Source organism: Hylobates moloch, unplaced genomic scaffold (assembly GCF_009828535.3).
Source record: "Hylobates moloch isolate HMO894 unplaced genomic scaffold, HMol_V3 SCAFFOLD_9, whole genome shotgun sequence".
Lineage (NCBI taxonomy): Eukaryota > Metazoa > Chordata > Mammalia > Primates > Hylobatidae > Hylobates > Hylobates moloch.
Genome location: NW_026652284.1, coordinates 78,547,225 through 78,564,327, shown reverse-complemented (window position 1 = coordinate 78,564,327; position 17,103 = coordinate 78,547,225). Strand labels below are relative to the sequence as shown.

The following is a 17,103-nucleotide window of genomic DNA, read 5'->3' as shown; positions in this document are numbered from 1 at the left end:
CCGCACCCAGCCTTGTCCCTACTTTGAACTCGTAATTATTGGACCTGCCACCAGACATTGTTTCTATTGTGTTAGTAAAGACACACATATATTACAAAAAAAAATGCATCATAAGAATTCAAGGAGAAATAGTATAGGGTATCCTTTGATAGATGAGAAAGGCTAGGAAAGACTCAACTAAGGTGATACCTACCTTCAGCATTCTTTATGAAAAGAAATTATGTGTATTCAATTATCTCTGCCCACTTGTTTCTGCTCACTAATTTTAAAACGTGATTCACTCAGGTACAGTTTATGGTTGTTCCTACCTCTGTTAATTATTGTATAATATTCAGAACTAGACTTGGACTGAAGAAAGGACAATCTTCTTTTTGTGGTTTCTTAGAATGTGAAGTTGAACTCCCACATGATTTTGACAACTATTATTTAATTGTGGGGAATGTGTATATGGCTAATTTTAAATCTCTAAATTTTTGCCTCATGTAAGTTCCAGGGGGTGGGGAACAAACTTCAAAGTTAATTCTAACTTCAGGAACTATAAAGTAAGTTTTATATTCAGGTTTTGTATTTTTATATTTCAGATTTTGAAATAGGAGTAAATTTTATAATAACCCATAAGCTTATGGGGAAATGGTAAGAAAAGAAATATTATAATGTGAGCTCTTTTAACCTTATAATGATGGTTTAAAAAGTTAAAATAATAAAATAGTATGATTGGCATTACCAATTAGAAAAATATGGAATATTGGCCAGGTACAGTGGCTCATGCCTATAATCCTAACACTTTAGGAGGCTGAGGCAGGAAGATGGCTGGAGCCCAGGTGTTTGAGACCAGCCTGGGAAACATAATGAGACCCCATCTCTACAAAAATAGAAAAATTAGGTGGGTGTTGTGACACACCTGTAGTCCCAGCTACTTGGGAAGATAAGGTGGAAGGATTGCTTGAATCTGGGAGCTCAAAGCTGCAGTGAGCTGTCATCATACCACTGGACCCCAGCTTGGGCAACAAAGTGAGACCCTGTTAAAAAAAAAAAAAAAAAAGGAAAATAGAATATCCCCTCTAGTTGTACCTACATCTGTAAGTCAAGTCGTTTTCTGAGAAAGATAAATAAAATGCTACATATTTTTATCTCTTGTTCTACAGCATTAAAAAATTGTAATTGGTAGTTTCTACCATCCCTCTATTAAGAAAACCAAAATATCACCTATATCTTATAAATATTTTCTATATTCTTTAGATTTGGAAGACATTATTTAAAACGAAATGAATGTTGCAATAACATATAAAGTTGGTGCATATACCTTGAGGCAAAAAAAAATGGGGAATAGAGAAACAGCAAAACCTTCATTTACTATGTCTGCCAAGCAACAGGTTGGCAGTTTTTTTTTTTTAAAGGAACTGTTTATATGATTGCTTTGTCATTTTAGATACAGATAAAGAAAATAAAACTTTATTATTACCACTTAGTATTGCCTTAGCCTATCACTTTGGATTACTAGCGTGTTGTGTCATACTTTCATAAGCAGACCTCATTCATTCAGGTCTCCAAACTCCTTATGGTATTGTTTCCATCTTACAATTGAGAAAACTTTGAGTCAAAGAAGATAATGGCTTTGCAGGGGTCACATAGTGAATACCTGTCAGGGACAGGTCTCCTGACTTTTGGACCAGTGCCTTTTGGTCTGACTTTTAAAATAGCTTGCTGCCTCTATGCCATGGTAAACCTCAGCAAAATATCTCACCTTTTTTTGTACCCCCTTCTTATCACTGTAAGTGATCCACAATATCTGCACTCCACTCGCTCACCTTCTTAGTCAACCTTAGTCTATTATTTCTTGTTGTATCATAAATCATCCTGAAGTTTTGTGGTTTAAAATTACCACCATCAATGAGTGCTTTGGAATCAATTGGTCAGCTGAGGGTTCATTGATATGGGTCAGATTTGGCTGAGTGCACCTGGGTTCATGCCTCTGCAGCCAGCTGGTATGTCAGCTGGGGGCTGGCTGCTCTAGGGATGGCCCCCCTCTGGAGTTGGACATTGACTGACTATTGATTAAGGCCATAGACACGAGCACAGCAGGGTTGTGTGTGTCCCCATCTGTCATCACCCAGCAGGCTAGCCTGGGCTTGTTCTCAAAATATTTCATAACCAGAGGCATGCAATACTTTTTGAGGCCTAGTCTTGGAATTAGCGTACTTTCACTGCATTTGTAGCCTGAATTCAAGAGATAGGGAAATAGACGGTTCTTCCTAACAGGAGGAGGTACAAGACTACCTAGCCAAGGCCACAGATATAGGGAGGAGTAAGGAATTGTGTCCATTTTTGCAATCTGCCATACTCTGATTACTTTCAAATAACTTGTCTGATACAGTAAGATATTAATAATGTTACAGTTTATACCTTTCCAGGAATACCTGCTTTGGGCAAAAAAAAAAAACCTGTGATAAGAATATTTAAAGGAACAGCAGCATAATGCTGTCTTGATGAAGAATTATGTATTTTCTTATTTTGTGGCCTGTGCATTTGGTGTCATAGCCAAGAAATTATTATTGCCAAATCCTGCCACCATTTTTTTAATACCCAGACTGTTAAAAGAAAAACTTCAGCTGAATTGAATTTAAAGGAGCCTAATTGAGTAACGAATGATTCAGGAATCGGGCAGCCCCCAGAATCACAGCAGATTCAGAGAATCTCCAGGGATGCCTCGTGGTCAGAACAAATTTATAGACAAAAAAAAACAAAAGAGGGAAGTGGCATATAGAAATCAGAGGTGAGATAGAGAAACAGCTGAATTGGTTACAGGTTGTCATTTACCTTATTTGAACACAGTCTGAACACTCAGAAGTGTATGACTGGCTAAAGTATGGCTTCTGGCATTGGCCAAGACTCAGCTATTGTTACAGGCACATACTCCTAAGTTCGGGTTTCAGTCTTGTCTACCCACTAAGTTGGGTTGCAGTTCATCCACAAGGACTCAAATGTAGAAGTACGGAGTCCTTCTCAGGCCATATTTAGTTTGCTTTAACACTGTTGACCCTGGGCCAGGGAGCTATTCTGTAGCAGGTGAGTTTTTCCTTACTTCTCCAAGTTAAAGCACACTCTGACTTCATCACCAATTTTGTATTGTTATAAAATATAAGTAACATAAAATTTTACCATTTTAGCCACTTGTAAGTGTACACTTCTGTGGCACTAAGCACATTGTCATTGATGTGCAGCTGTCATCATATCCACCTCCAGAATTTTTTCATCTATCCCAACTTTATACCCATTAAACACAAACTCCTTATTCTTCCCTCCCCCCACTCTGGCAAGCACCATTCTACTTTCTATCTTCATGAATTTGACTATCTTAGATACCTCATGTAAGCAGAATGACACAACGTTTGTTCTTTGTGACTGGCTGATTTCACTTAGCATAATGTCCTCAAGGTTGTAGACAAAAGTAGTCAAACTCTGTAAAATATTTGAAGAGATTTATTCTGAGCCAAATATGAGTGACCAATGGCCTATGGCACAGCTCCAGGAGATTACGAGAACATGTGCCCAAGGTGGTCAGGCCACAGCTTGGTTTTATACATTTTAGGGAGATATAAGACATCAATCAATGCACATAAGATGTGCATTGGTTCTGTCTGAAAAGGCGGAACAACTGGAAGTGGGGTCTTCCAGGTCATGGGCAAATTCGAGCTTTTCTGATTGGCAATTGGTTCAAAGAGTTATTATCTAAAGACCTGGAATCAATAGAAAGGAATATCTGGGTTGTGGAGACCAAGGTTCTATTATGCAGATGAAGCCTCTTTGTAGCAGGCTTCAGAGCTCTCATCAGACCTAAAAAGGTGCCTGAGTCTTAGTAAATTCTCTCCTGCATCAGGGAAAAGCCCTGGAAAAGGATGGAGATTCTCTACAGAACATAGATTTTCCCCATAAGAGACAGCTTTGCAAGGCCATTTCAAAATATGTCAAAGAAATAGGCCGGGTGTGGTGGCTCACACCCATAATCCCAGCACTTAGGTAGGCTGAGGCGGGCAGATCATGAGGTCAAGAGATTGAGACCATCCTGGCCAATATGGTGAAACCCTGTCTCTACTAAAAATACAAAAATTAGCCACTGAGATCATGCCACTGTATTCCAGCCTGGTGACAGAGCAAGACTCCATCTCAAAAAAAAAAAAAAAAAGAAAGAAAGAAAAAATATATATAGGGGGTAAAATACTTTGATTCCTTTTAGGGCCTGCTATCTGTCATGTGATGCTATACTAGAGTCAGGCTGGAATTTGGCATCTTATTGCTATAAAAAGTCTGTTTTGTCAGTCTTCAGATCTTTGTTTTAATGTTAATGCTGGTCAGCTGTGCCCTAATTTCTAAAGGAAGGAGGGTATAATGAGGTATGTCCCAACCCCCACTTCCCATCATGGCCTAAATTAGTTTTTCAGGTTAACTTTGGAATGCCTTTGGCCTAGGGGAGGGTCCATCAGTCAGTTGAGGGGCTTAGAATTTTATTTCTGGTTTATAAAGTTCATCTATGTTATAGTGTATATTGAAATTTCCTTCCTTTTTAAGGCTGAATAATATTCCATTATATGTATATACTCTATATTGTTTATGCATTCATCCATTGAGGGACACAGGTTTCTTCCACCTTTTGGCTATTATGAATAATGCTGCTATTATTGAATGTAAGTGTACAAATATCTGTTCAAATCCCTGTTTTGAGTTCTTTCAGATATGTACCCAAAAGCGGAATTGCTAGACCATATGGTAATCCTGTGTTTAATTTTTTGAGGAATCTCCACACCATTTTCCACAGTGGCTGCACCATTTTACATTCCCACCAGCAATGCACAAGTGTTCCAATTTCTCCCCATCTTTGCTAACACTTCTTTTTTTTTTTTTAATTGTAGCCATCCTACTGGATGTGAAGTAGTGACTCATTGTGGTTTTGATTTGCATTTTCCTAATGATTAATGATGCTGAGAATCTTTTCATGTGTATATTGGCCATTTGTGTGTCTTCTTGGAGAAAGAGCTATTCAAGTCCTTTGCCATTTTTTAATCAGGATGTTTATTTTTTGTTGTTGAATTGTAGGCATTCTTTAAATATTCTGGACCTCAATCCAGATATATGATTTGCAAATATTTTCTCTCATTCCATAGGTTGCCTTTCACTCTATTGATAGTGTGTGTTGATGCAAAAAGTTTTTAATCTCAGCCAGGCATTGTGGCTCATGCCTGTAATCCCAGCACTTTGGGAGCTGAGGCAGGCAGCTCACTTGAAATCAGGAATTCGAGACCAGCCTGGCCAACATGGCGAAACACTGTCCCTACTAAAAATACAAAAGTTAGCTGGGTGTGGTGGTGCACGCCTGTGGTTCCAGCCACTCAGGAGGCTGAGGCACGAGAATTGCTTGAACCTAGGAGGCAGAGATTGCAGTGAGCCGAGGTCATGCCACTGCACTCCAGCCTGGGTGACAGAGTGAGATTCTGTCTCAAAAAAAAAAATAAGTTTTTAATCTTGATGAAGTACAATTTATCTATTTTTTTCAATGCCTATGCTTTGGTGTCATATCCAAGAAATTATTGCCAAATCCTGCCACCAATTTTTAAATACCCAGCCTGAAGCCATTTAAACTGCTCAGTGAATGACTTAAAGAATTTTAAAGTAAGTTATTTCTATTCAACAATGTACTTTTATAATTATGGGAGATGTTAATAAATATCTATTCATGGCCAAATTTTTTTCTCAGTCTTCATTTTCCTGATTAATGCCAAGTACATTAGATGTAAATAGGAAGCATGGAAATAGTACCTTGTACTGTGCCTCAGTTTTTTCCCCATGAGGAATAGTGATCAAAATTATTACCAAGTGCCTCTATTAGGAAAAGAAAATTCTTAACTGATTAAAGAACATGGATATTATATATCAACTACATAATGAGTTTTCCACTTTTTACTTCATTTAAAAAATACTAAATTTCATTTCTAAATACTAAATTTCATGCTATACTTGAGTCAGGCTGGAATTTGGTGTCTTATTGCTACAAAAATCACATATAATAAAGCTCTAAAACTTCAAAGGCATTTTGCATTCTGAAAAGGGTTCTTTGTGGTTGCAATGCTCACTTGAAATTCAAATAACTTCTTGGAATTTGAAGCTAGCTAGAAGTTATATACTGTAGAATAAGAGGGAGATGATCCTTTGTATCATTGCTAATTTACACTAATAGAAGATATTATACTTTCGGACCTAGATGGGAGCAACAAATGCATCTTTTGAAATCATTAAATGATACATGAGCTATCTATGATAAACATCTTGGGCAATGTGTAAGAACTTACCTTTTAACCTCTATAGTTCTTGTGTTACACGATTATATATTTTTTTAAGCAAGTGTTTATTAAATCTTCAATTTTATATAGCAGTAGATGATGCAGAAGACCCAATAGAAAGAAGCATAAGACTTGGTTGTTTTCCCTCAGAGGATTTGAGCAAACATGATAATATAAAAGAGTAAATAAGGGAGGCTTACCATTTAGAATCTGAGAAAGTCAAGGTGGGCCAAGGTGGTCTGAGGAGGTCTCAAGGAGATGAACCTCTGCAGGCCAGGAGGGCGAGGTTTGGTTGGAGTGAGTGAGAGGTGTACCTGCATGACCTAGGAGAGCAGTGGCATGAGAAAGTGTCACATCTGCCTACAGGATGGCGCATGCCACGTACCTGAGATAGAGGAAGCACATTAAAAGTAAGTCATGGACAGAGGCCTGGGTGAGGACTAATTGTAGTGAGCTGGTATAGCAGTTTATTGTTTGATATAGTAGACTGTAGAGAATCATTGTAGATTTTTGACCAGGAGAGTAGTAGGAAAATTTAGCCCATCTCCAGTGGAGATCACAGAACCTTAGAAGTAAAGGGATTTCTGGAAACATCTTATCCAATATCCCATTTTTACTTAGGCCAGAGAAGTGAAATAACTTGCTCAAAAGGTCACCCAGTTAGAAAAGTGCAAATCTGTGTCTCAGATTTATCCTTTATCTTGTAGTCCAATGATCTTTCTTTCATATCACAGTCCTCCAAAGATATTAGAGAAAAGAAAATAAAAAGAAAGGATATGTAAGAGGCAGCAACTTGATTGGAAAAAGCCAAATAACTATTTTATTTATTTTAGTAAATGAGGCAGACAAATATCTAGAGAATTCGTAAAGGACCAAGTGATTTCTTAAAAATAGTGTTCGAAAAAAGTGAAAAACTAATTCTAATTAAATCCTATTAATATTCCAAACCTACCCTGGCAAATGGGTGCTAAGCTAAAGCTGAATTACTGAACAAATGAATGAATACCTAAATTTGTCTTTTTTCTTCCAGTAAATATCTTACAAGTATTATTTAAGGAAAACATTTTCTTTTACAGATTCACCTTTTTGGAGTTTTGCTGGCTATTTTAGGAAACTTGGTGATCAGCATTTCTCTAAATATTCAGGTAAGAAAAAAGCTTATTTTTCTAACACTGTAGATTGATCTGGGGACACATTATGACTCTCATGGGCCTTGGGTACTTTTGTCTTTGTGGCTCTTTTCTCCATAAAAATTATAAAAAATATATATATTTTATGACCTCATTGGTATAAAGACAAATATAATCCAGGCTGGAGTGCATTCATTTTTCCTCTTCTTTTTCTGATTTTAAAAGAAATTAATTTTGGGGGGTGGAGTGGTCTCTGACAGTACTGTAGACCCTAGGTAAGGGGCCTATGGTGTCTGATGGATAAATAGCACTGGTTTGATTTGCAGTACTTTGATTTCTTTCATAGCCCTCACCCCAGATGGGATTTGGATACTTTTTAGAAGCAGTTCATGAAAGTACAGATTGTAGGGTTTTTTCCCCTTTCTTTAAAATACTGTTAAATATGCCACTATAGACTAATGGTCTTGAGGAAAGAATGTAGAATACAAGATAGGAACTATAACTGAACATGAATTAGAAACCTGAATAAATCGCTGATTTGCTAAACTGCAAACTGAATGAAATATGAATTTTTAAGCAAATCATGAATTAAATAAAAAATTTTAAATCATTTAATGAATCAGTTTGAAATAGAATCAAATCACTGCAGTCTCTAAAACGATTTGAATCAAAATAAACCTGAACATCAAAATATCTCCCAGAATGTTATATGGTAATTCCCTCTTATCCTCAGGGAATACACTGCAAGACTCCCAGTGGGTGTCTGAAACTAGAGCTAATGCTGAACCCTATTCAGTATATACTATGTTTTTCCTATACATACATGCCTATGATCACATTTAATTTATAACTTAGGCACAGTAAAAGATTAACAACAATAACTAATAATAAAATAGAACAAGTAAGTAAAATAAGGGTTATTTGAACACAAGCACTGTGCTACTGCAACAGCTGATCTGATAACCGAGAGGGCCACTGAATGCCTAAGGGACAGGGAGCATCTGCAGCATGGATACGCTGGACAAAGGGAGGATTCACATACCAGGCAGGACAGCAAGAGATTTCATCCTGCTACTCAGAAAAGCCTGCAATTTAAAATGCATGAAATGTTTATTTCTGGAATTTTCCATCTAATATTTTCTGACCATGGGTAACTGAAACCACGGAAAATGAATCCATGGATCGGGGGGTAACTACTATATTTGTTTATACAAATCTTTGCTAGAAAATGACCTAATATAATTTTCAATAATTCCCCAAAAATGTATTTGTTCTTGAAAAAAATACAAAAATAAATTAGTGTTCTTACAAAAAGAATTAAAGGAATACAAAAGAAAAAAAGTGGCATTCCCCTCATAGCTCAGAATGTTTTCTTATTTGTCTTCTGATTTACTTTCAGAAATATTCTCACCTTCAGCTGGCACAACAAGAGCACCCAAGGCCATACTTCAAGAGTGTGCTGTGGTGGGGTGGTGTCCTGCTGATGGCCGTGGGAGAGACGGGGAACTTTGCAGCCTATGGATTTGCTCCCATTACTCTGATCGCTCCGTTAGGCTGTGTGTCTGTTACAGGTAAGCCATTCTGTGTTTTGACAAACAGAAACTTAAAGAGCAGAATAATCGGAGAAAAACACACAACTGAAACAACAAATGCACCCAAGAAGAAAGTCTATTGCCTGGTTTCTTATCACGTTAACATGGAACAATTATTCTGCTAATTTCAGCAATCCATTGTCATGCTGTCACATTAACTATGAAGAAACTTGCATCTTGTGACTCTAACACTTATGTGTGAAAGCCTGATGCCTGAGCCTTAATAAATTAACCGCGACAGAAAATGGTATACTGTGCTTGTAATCATTAATGAGTTACCTAAAAGCATTTGTAATGCAATGTTTTATTCATATGTTAAACTGATAATGCCTGTAGTTAGAGTCTTTGATGCCTGGTCTTGACTTCATAGTTAAGTATCTCTTTGACATTAAGAATTAAATATTGGTCAGTTTACATTACTATAAGAATGTGTAATTTTACAGTAATGTCACAAATATCTACTTTGAAATTTTATGTAATTTACTAAATACATTTGGAAAAGAAAAAATGAGATGTGAAAGACTGAAAAAAAAAGAGCAAAAATCATTGCTAAAAAGGAGAACAAATTCTCTAAGCCCTGTTAAAATCAATAAAATCTTTTTGGTTTTACTCTTTATTTGCTGCTATGGAAACAGAATGTTTCTAAATTTGCGTGAATTTAGAAACCTCATTGAAATAGAAACAACTTAATAGTCATTATCTGTTAACAACTAGATCAAGCAAATCACATGTTTACACATCCCAATTTAAATGTTCCTCCTAAACAACTATATGATATTCTTAAAGAAAACATCATTTAAACCAAAACTATGTAGATTCAAAGAGAATTTTATTTTGTAAGTCATTTATCTCAATCATTTAAAATATTTTATTTAAAATACTTTAATGAGGTATAATAGAATATTTAGCAAAAAACACTTACTTTGCTTTCTAGAAATTGCCTACTTAAAAGAGCCATCCTGTTACTACTCCAAAGAGGCACACAATTTATGTAATCATTTACTGTTTTTAACATTCCAATAGAATAAGCAAATTGGGTAAGCCTCACTTTCTATTTAGTAAACCACTAACATGTACATAGACATTTTAGACATTTTATGTTTTCAAAATCTGAGAAATAACAGATAAAAGATGTAGTTATATGATGAACTTGGGTCCCTCCAGACTCTTGCTGTCTTGAAAATGTTGTTTTATTCTCCATAATGACTGTGTATGTCACGCTGATCTTTAGTTTTGTTCCTTACTTTATGCTGTTTCCATGAAATAGCCACAGAAAAATGTGCCCAGGCATATTAGATAGATAACTGGGGAAGGCAGGTGGTGAGTGCACCATATTGTATTGAATTTCTCCATTTATCTCATGTGTCCTGGTCCTGGGAAGCCTTTTGCGGGAGTGGGGTATGAGAAAAAGGGTGCTACCCCAGGTGGTTCAAACAAAGGGGAAATATTATAAAGATCAGAGATTTCACAGAAATGCGATATAGCCAGACCTCATGGGGCCTGAAGTGAGAATGGGGCAGTTTTCAGGACTTCAGGGTCAGCAGTGGCACCCTTCCTAGACCTTCAGTGAAGCTGCTTGTGAGTCTGCCCATCTTGGCAAGACTTGATCCAAGCTCTCATTAAAAGCTGAAAGCTGAAGCTTTCCAATCTTCCACTCAGAAAGAGTGTCCTATTCTCCCCAAGTCCCCTGTGAGCTGGTCCACCCACCTTAAAACTCTGAGCCCACTGCCTTGATAGATGGGCTTTTTCTTCATGCTACAGATTATTTTTCTTTGTGTGCTGTTAGCCCCAATTAATGTTTCAGCTTCAGAACATTTTTAGCTACCTCCCTCTCTGTCCATCTGAAATGATTCAAAGATGTGAACTTACAGCCTCAAACACAACTCATTTCCTACTTTACAATCTTTGCACACAGTAATGTATGTTCATAAATAGTATTCCCACAGCAGTCCTGAGCTGGATTTAAGTCATTGTAAAGCTTTGTGGGTGGGTGAGGGACTGCTGGTGATGGAGGATTTTCCCTAGAACATACCCCTGCTACCCTGAGATTCTTTATAAAGATTCTAGAAACTCTAGAGAATTTGAAGGAAAAGGGAAAGTATAAACCAGATGTCTCTTATGTCTGTGTCCACAGATGAAGCAGAAAATCCACACTTTTCTATGTTAAAACTTTTTTTCTGTATCATTTCTTGGGAGCTTTAAGAAATCAAACCTCCCGTTGAATTTTAATAAAAAATAAAACCTATTACAGTGTTGCTTGGGAAATTGCATATTCTTTTCTGATTTTTCGTCTGTCTTTTGTTGTTTTTCTAAGAGTAGGAGACAGAGAGAGAGAGACTATTAAAATCCAGAACACTTACGATAGTTTTAGTCCTTAAGTCCCAATGTGTTAAGTCCCTTAAGTCTTTCATCTTCCTCCCTCTCCTTAGACAGTCTGGTTCACACCAACACATTGCGCTCCATTTTTCCTTTCCAGAAGTAGGGAGAGACTGTGCAGGTAAGCATGCGGACTAGTTTTACTACACTGATGATTGCTAATATACCAGACTTGCCATTTTGTCTCACATAATCAAAATTCCTGCTCCTTTTGTATACTTCGAGTATAATATATATTTGTATACTTTAATTGAATATAATATATTCAATTATATATTATATGTAATTATATTAAATATATGATATTTAATATATTGGTATTAAATAATATAAATATAATTTTATTGATTATATTTAATATATTTAATATAATTGTATTAATTATACTTAATATAATTATATTGATTATATTTAATATATTGATTATATTTAATATAATTGTATTAAATTTTATGTTATACATTTAATATATATTATAGTTATATATTAATAGATAATATATTAATTGAATATGTATTCAATTAAAGTATACATATGATTGACATGTATATATGTATGACATATATGACATGTATGTCATATATGACATATGTCTGACATATACTAGTCATATATAGGACTCATTTGTAAGAAGCACCACAGTTAGCAATATAGGCATTTCAACTTGCCCTTTACCCATGTTTTCCTTTCGTGAAGCATCTTTCTTCTGTGCTTTCTTTCCCTCTCTCTGTGTGTCCTGCTGTTCCTCACTGACATGCTCAGCTTCAGGCAGCATTTGTCCAACATTAGTTTTACAGGTAGATTCATAGGTGTTCTAAGAAACAAAGACTTCCATAATCAAACAGGATTCTGCAATTTAGGGTTTTAAAGGCAACACAGGTTTCATTAGGATAGAGCTTCTTGGGGCCCTAAAACAGGCCTATGCACACTGTGAATCTTTGAGAAGCAGATGCAGTACACCGGGTCTCCAAAACATACTGGACGCATCTGAGATTCCCTTGATTGTATCTCAAGGGACAGCAGTTCTGCAGAAAACCCTTTAGGGAATTCTTAAGGCAAAGCTCACAGGCAGTCACATTGTGCTAGAGACTCAGCCTAAATAACCCATCTATGCTTCACCGTGAAGACGGCACAATGGGGAATGATCTCAGTGCACAGGGATGCCCAGGCCTGGGTCCAGCTTTTTTAGAGAGTCAGAACCTTTGTATCCTTGTGTCATCTTTTAATTTTACTTTATTTTTCTCACTGGAAGTCTTTCTCAATGAATAATAGGTCCAAAATCTATTCTAACTAAAATGCTAGTTTTACTAGCAGTGTGGTTAATTCTACATGTGGATTTGTGTTTCCGTTAATTCACAAAGCTTAATTAATGATTTTCAATTTCACCTAGAGGCTAGATTCAATACTCACCCTAATAAACCAGGGCAGCAGAAAGGTCAAGAGTTCTAGGGCCACACTGCCAGGGTTCAAATCTCAGTTCTGCCATTGGCAAGCTCTGTGACCTTGGGCAAGTTATTAAAACCAATTTATGCCTCAGATCCCTAGCCTGTCAAATGGGAATGAAAGTAGTTCCCATATTAGAGGTCATTGTGGGGAAGAACTGAGTAAACTCAAACGTCTAAGGACAGTGTTGGTATTGGTTAGATAGTATTTGACATAATGACAACACTGGCTATTGTCACTATGATTTGTAATTATTATTGTATAGAAAAATAAAATACCTTATTCTTTATAATGGAGCATACTTCCATGCCTCCAAAGATGGCTGATGGTTAAATTCTCTAAAATGGAGAAACCAATTCAGGAAAGGCTTTTTATTGTTTTCATCTATGCAGTGGTTAAATTTACAGAGAGCAGAAAAGTAGGATCCTCACAGCTCATTTTTCATCTAATTAAGTCGCAATTACCCTTCAACTCCTTCATATATTCCCTACCAAAATGTGGTGGAAAATAGAAGAATTTCCAAATAACCTACCAAGATGAAATACATTTTAAAAACCAGTACAGGAATTTGTCAGAGGAAATGCTTAGCAAGCAGGGAGTATATAGTTTTCCATCTTCTTGCTCTGGCTTCCAAGCACTTGTGTTCTCTTGTTCATTAACTACAGAGAGGCCGAATGGCAGATTCCTTTCAGATCAACTGTAATTTGAGGATATGTTTTCTGGAAAACTATTAATATACCAGAAATCCAGTACAAAGAAATAGGTTAGATATTCTGTGGAGTTTGTAATAAAATTTCAAACTACTGCTAAACCTTCTTGTCTCAGGTAAACCCTTGCTCAAGAGGTCTTCCCCAGCTTTCAGACTAAGGTAATTAAACAGACTTATTCTCTGCTCTCTTCACAACCCACACTGGCCCTCCTCTCATCTATGTGGTGCTGTTTTGTGAATTAGAAAAAGGGAGCCCTTTCTCAAAATACTTTATTTCTGTCTGTCTGCAAATGATTGTAATACATTAATTTTGTTAGAGCAGGACACTCTGGGACCATCTGTCAGAGAATTGTGCTGAGAAATACACAAATCAACAAGGTGTGAGATGTGGGTGGTGCCACCTCAGATGTGGAAACTCTCTGCATTGCAAAACTTACACAGCCCGCCCAACCACACACAGCGACCCTGCCCTACACTTCCCCTTTGGCACCTCTAGGCGTGCTCACAATGACCTTTTTCATGTCCTTCCTCACCATTTAACTGAGACCCAGGGGACTGGTGACTGACTGTGTGTCTTGTTGCTTGACATTTGCCCTTCCTGTGAGAGCACAGCATGGGGAAATCACACAATGCAGCCTGCAGAATTGGTTCGAATTTGAATTTTGATAAAACAAGGATCGGATGTTCCGTTCTAGGGTGTTGGAAGAGATAAATGCTTGCTTAAAAGATTTCAATTCCTAATGAAGCATGGTGGTTAAACAGTTCATTGCAAGCGACTCATGAATATTCATGCTTGTGAACACTCATAGGTCTATAAGCCTGTCCTTTGGGGATTGAGTTCAGTTATTTGTGCATCTCCAAAGCATGGGCTTACATTTATTGTTTTCCTTTTTCTGTTTATCCCCATGACTGTGATCTATGCTATGTCTAAACATTTAGAGATGATTAAAAACAATGAAGTTATCAACAATCCAAAGAATTGAAGCCACATGGAATTAAATAGCTTCATGGCAGACTTCACTCAGTATAAAATTAACTTGTCTATGGGGCGGCAAGGAAGTGGGATATGGAGGAAGATCGTTGCAGAGGCAAGGAGGGAGGGAGGGAGAAATAGAATGTGATGGAAGCACCGGTGACATTTTTCAGTTCTATGCCTCTGAGTATATTGATTAAAAGTAACCAGAAAAGAGTGCAAGAATATATCAGCTTTTTCCAAGTTAAATTCAGGCAATACTTTAGACAAAGTAATAAAGGTAAGAAACTAATACTGAATGAGCATCCACTATGCCAGGTATGAGACACATAAACTCATTACCTCAATCATTGCCCAGCTGAATGGAAATGAGTAATAAATAGATTGACTTTGGGATAAATTATATTAAATTAAGCACTTGAAATTTTGTATGGAAAGATAATAGCAGCAAGATCTCCATGGCCCTAGAATAAGTTCCTAAGAGAAGTAGTTGCTCTGTTACTGAGCTAATTTGTATTAAGGTTGGAAAGCTAACTGCACTGAGAAAATGAGGAGGGCATGAGTCTGATAAGTCTTTTCCATCTCTAATTTTCCCCAATATGCTGGTTTTTGCTCAAATCAAAATTCATGATGTGGAATACATGTTGTTTTGTGTATTTCTGTGGTGCTGTTATGAAGCCCTAAACTGAAATGTATCTGTAATCCATTAGGCGACGGTCATAGCAGAGCCAGGAAGCCCTGGTGAGGCCTTTTGGAATTCCAAAGAAATCATGTCAAGCAGAAACTTTGGTCTCCAAGATTTTTATTAGAAACAAATGAAAGGAAACATAAACAGACCAATGAGCAAGTGACCCATAGCGTTACACAAACCTAGATGCTGCGAATTCTCTTTGTCCCTTAGAGCAGTGTGCTTAGTGCCAGCCTGGATGAGGTCACCGGAACTCTAAAACCTCACAGGATGCCTGTGATAGTGTCACTTCACACGGACATTGATTTTAATGTTCAAGATATGCAGAAAATATCACTTTTCTTAGTGGCTTGCTGAGTTATCTGCTTTTGCGTGTTTGTCCAAAAACCAGCCTACATAAAATGTGTGAAATAAAATTCTGAAGTTTTAATCTATGTCTGCTCATACACTCTCAGCAGAAAGCATTCCTGAAGCCTAAAAACTTTATTTGAAACATCTTTTCCACTCATCCTTATTTTTTCAGCATGCCACAAAGTATTTCTAGAGAGGCTGCTAATGATGAAGTAACACACAATTAAATTTGTAATACAGAATTAATCTAGTCAGTGGTAGTATTTTTACTTTTTTGGAGTCTTTTCAACTTTAATCATTAACACATGACAAGAAAAATGTAGAAAAGAAAGGATTATTGTTCTTAATCCAGGTAAGTTCCCTCATTTGAAATTATGCAAATTGTCTCTGAACGACAGTTCCTTCTTCATTATCTTCAGTGAATGACAATAGCAATTTTTTTAATCAACATGAATTACTTGACACTTTTCTTCCTGCCAGCATGAATGGTAGAACTTTTCTCCCTGTAAGATGACATTTTTCAAACTGTCATATCCTCTGATATTCAAATCTTAATTCCATGGAATACATTGTAATTGACATACCTCTTTTCCTAAAGTTCTACAACTAACGGGGAATGATAATTATGTAGCAGTACCTCAATATGGTTAGAGTTGACTCAGCCTGTGAGCACGCTCAATGAGTCCATGTGTTTGAAGATTGATTGTGACTGACATGAAAGTGTTTTTGTGGTTTGCTTTTTAGCAGTACAATAAAGTTGCCATTATAAGTGGTCAGAAACCACAAGCCAGATATTTACATGTGAGATTCTGTTTGTAGCATTATTATGTAAATATGTTCTTTTCATGTCATGGGTTATTTTTTTTTTTTATAAAAGAGAGTTTTCCTTAGTGTTTTATCTTCTACTTTCCTATATTATAAATATACATCCTGGTTTCTCTTTATATCACAGAGGTGACATAATAAATTGAATGTCCAGGAAATGAAAATGGATGAAATTTTTATTTGTAGGCTAGATCAGAGTTCACAAACTTGCCTGTAGATCAGAGTTGGCCCATGTTTTGACTGGCTCAAACAATGCTTTTAAAGAATACTAATTAATTTCCTATGGGTAAAAATTAGACAATAACACATACACAAAACGGAATATTTGGCTAAAGAATCAGATTTGTTAGTGCTGGATTTGCAGTTGGCTAAGGCTGATTCAGGAGTGCCACCTTTCACTGATCTTGAATAGTTCACCACGGCCCCACAGCCCATCACCACCATGGCCAGCACCCCCCATCACCACAGCCCACCCTCTCATCACCACAGCCCACCCCCTCATCATTACAGCCCACCCCCTCATCATTACAGACTACCCCTCATGACCACGCCCAGCCTCCTCATCACCAGAGCCCATCCCCCTTATTACTGTGGCCCACCCCCCCTCATTTTTTTTTTGTCTTCAGAGGATTACCTTAAAGGCCCTTATAGGCATTTGAATTTGTAACCTGTCAACCAAACATT

At 36.9% G+C, this 17,103-nt stretch overlaps 1 protein-coding gene across 2 annotated transcripts in view; it reads left to right on the top strand.

The window, feature by feature from the left end:
- Positions 1-17,103, top strand: part of NIPAL2 (NIPA like domain containing 2) — a 114,868-nt gene that overhangs the window by 33,720 nt on the left and 64,045 nt on the right. For both annotated transcript variants that reach the window (XM_058444162.1, XM_032760114.2), the window contains exons 2-3: positions 7,409-7,477; positions 8,862-9,033. In XM_058444162.1, coding sequence (XP_058300145.1) covers positions 7,409-7,477; positions 8,862-9,033 — 241 coding nt within the window. The remainder of the gene's footprint in view (positions 1-7,408; positions 7,478-8,861; positions 9,034-17,103) is intronic.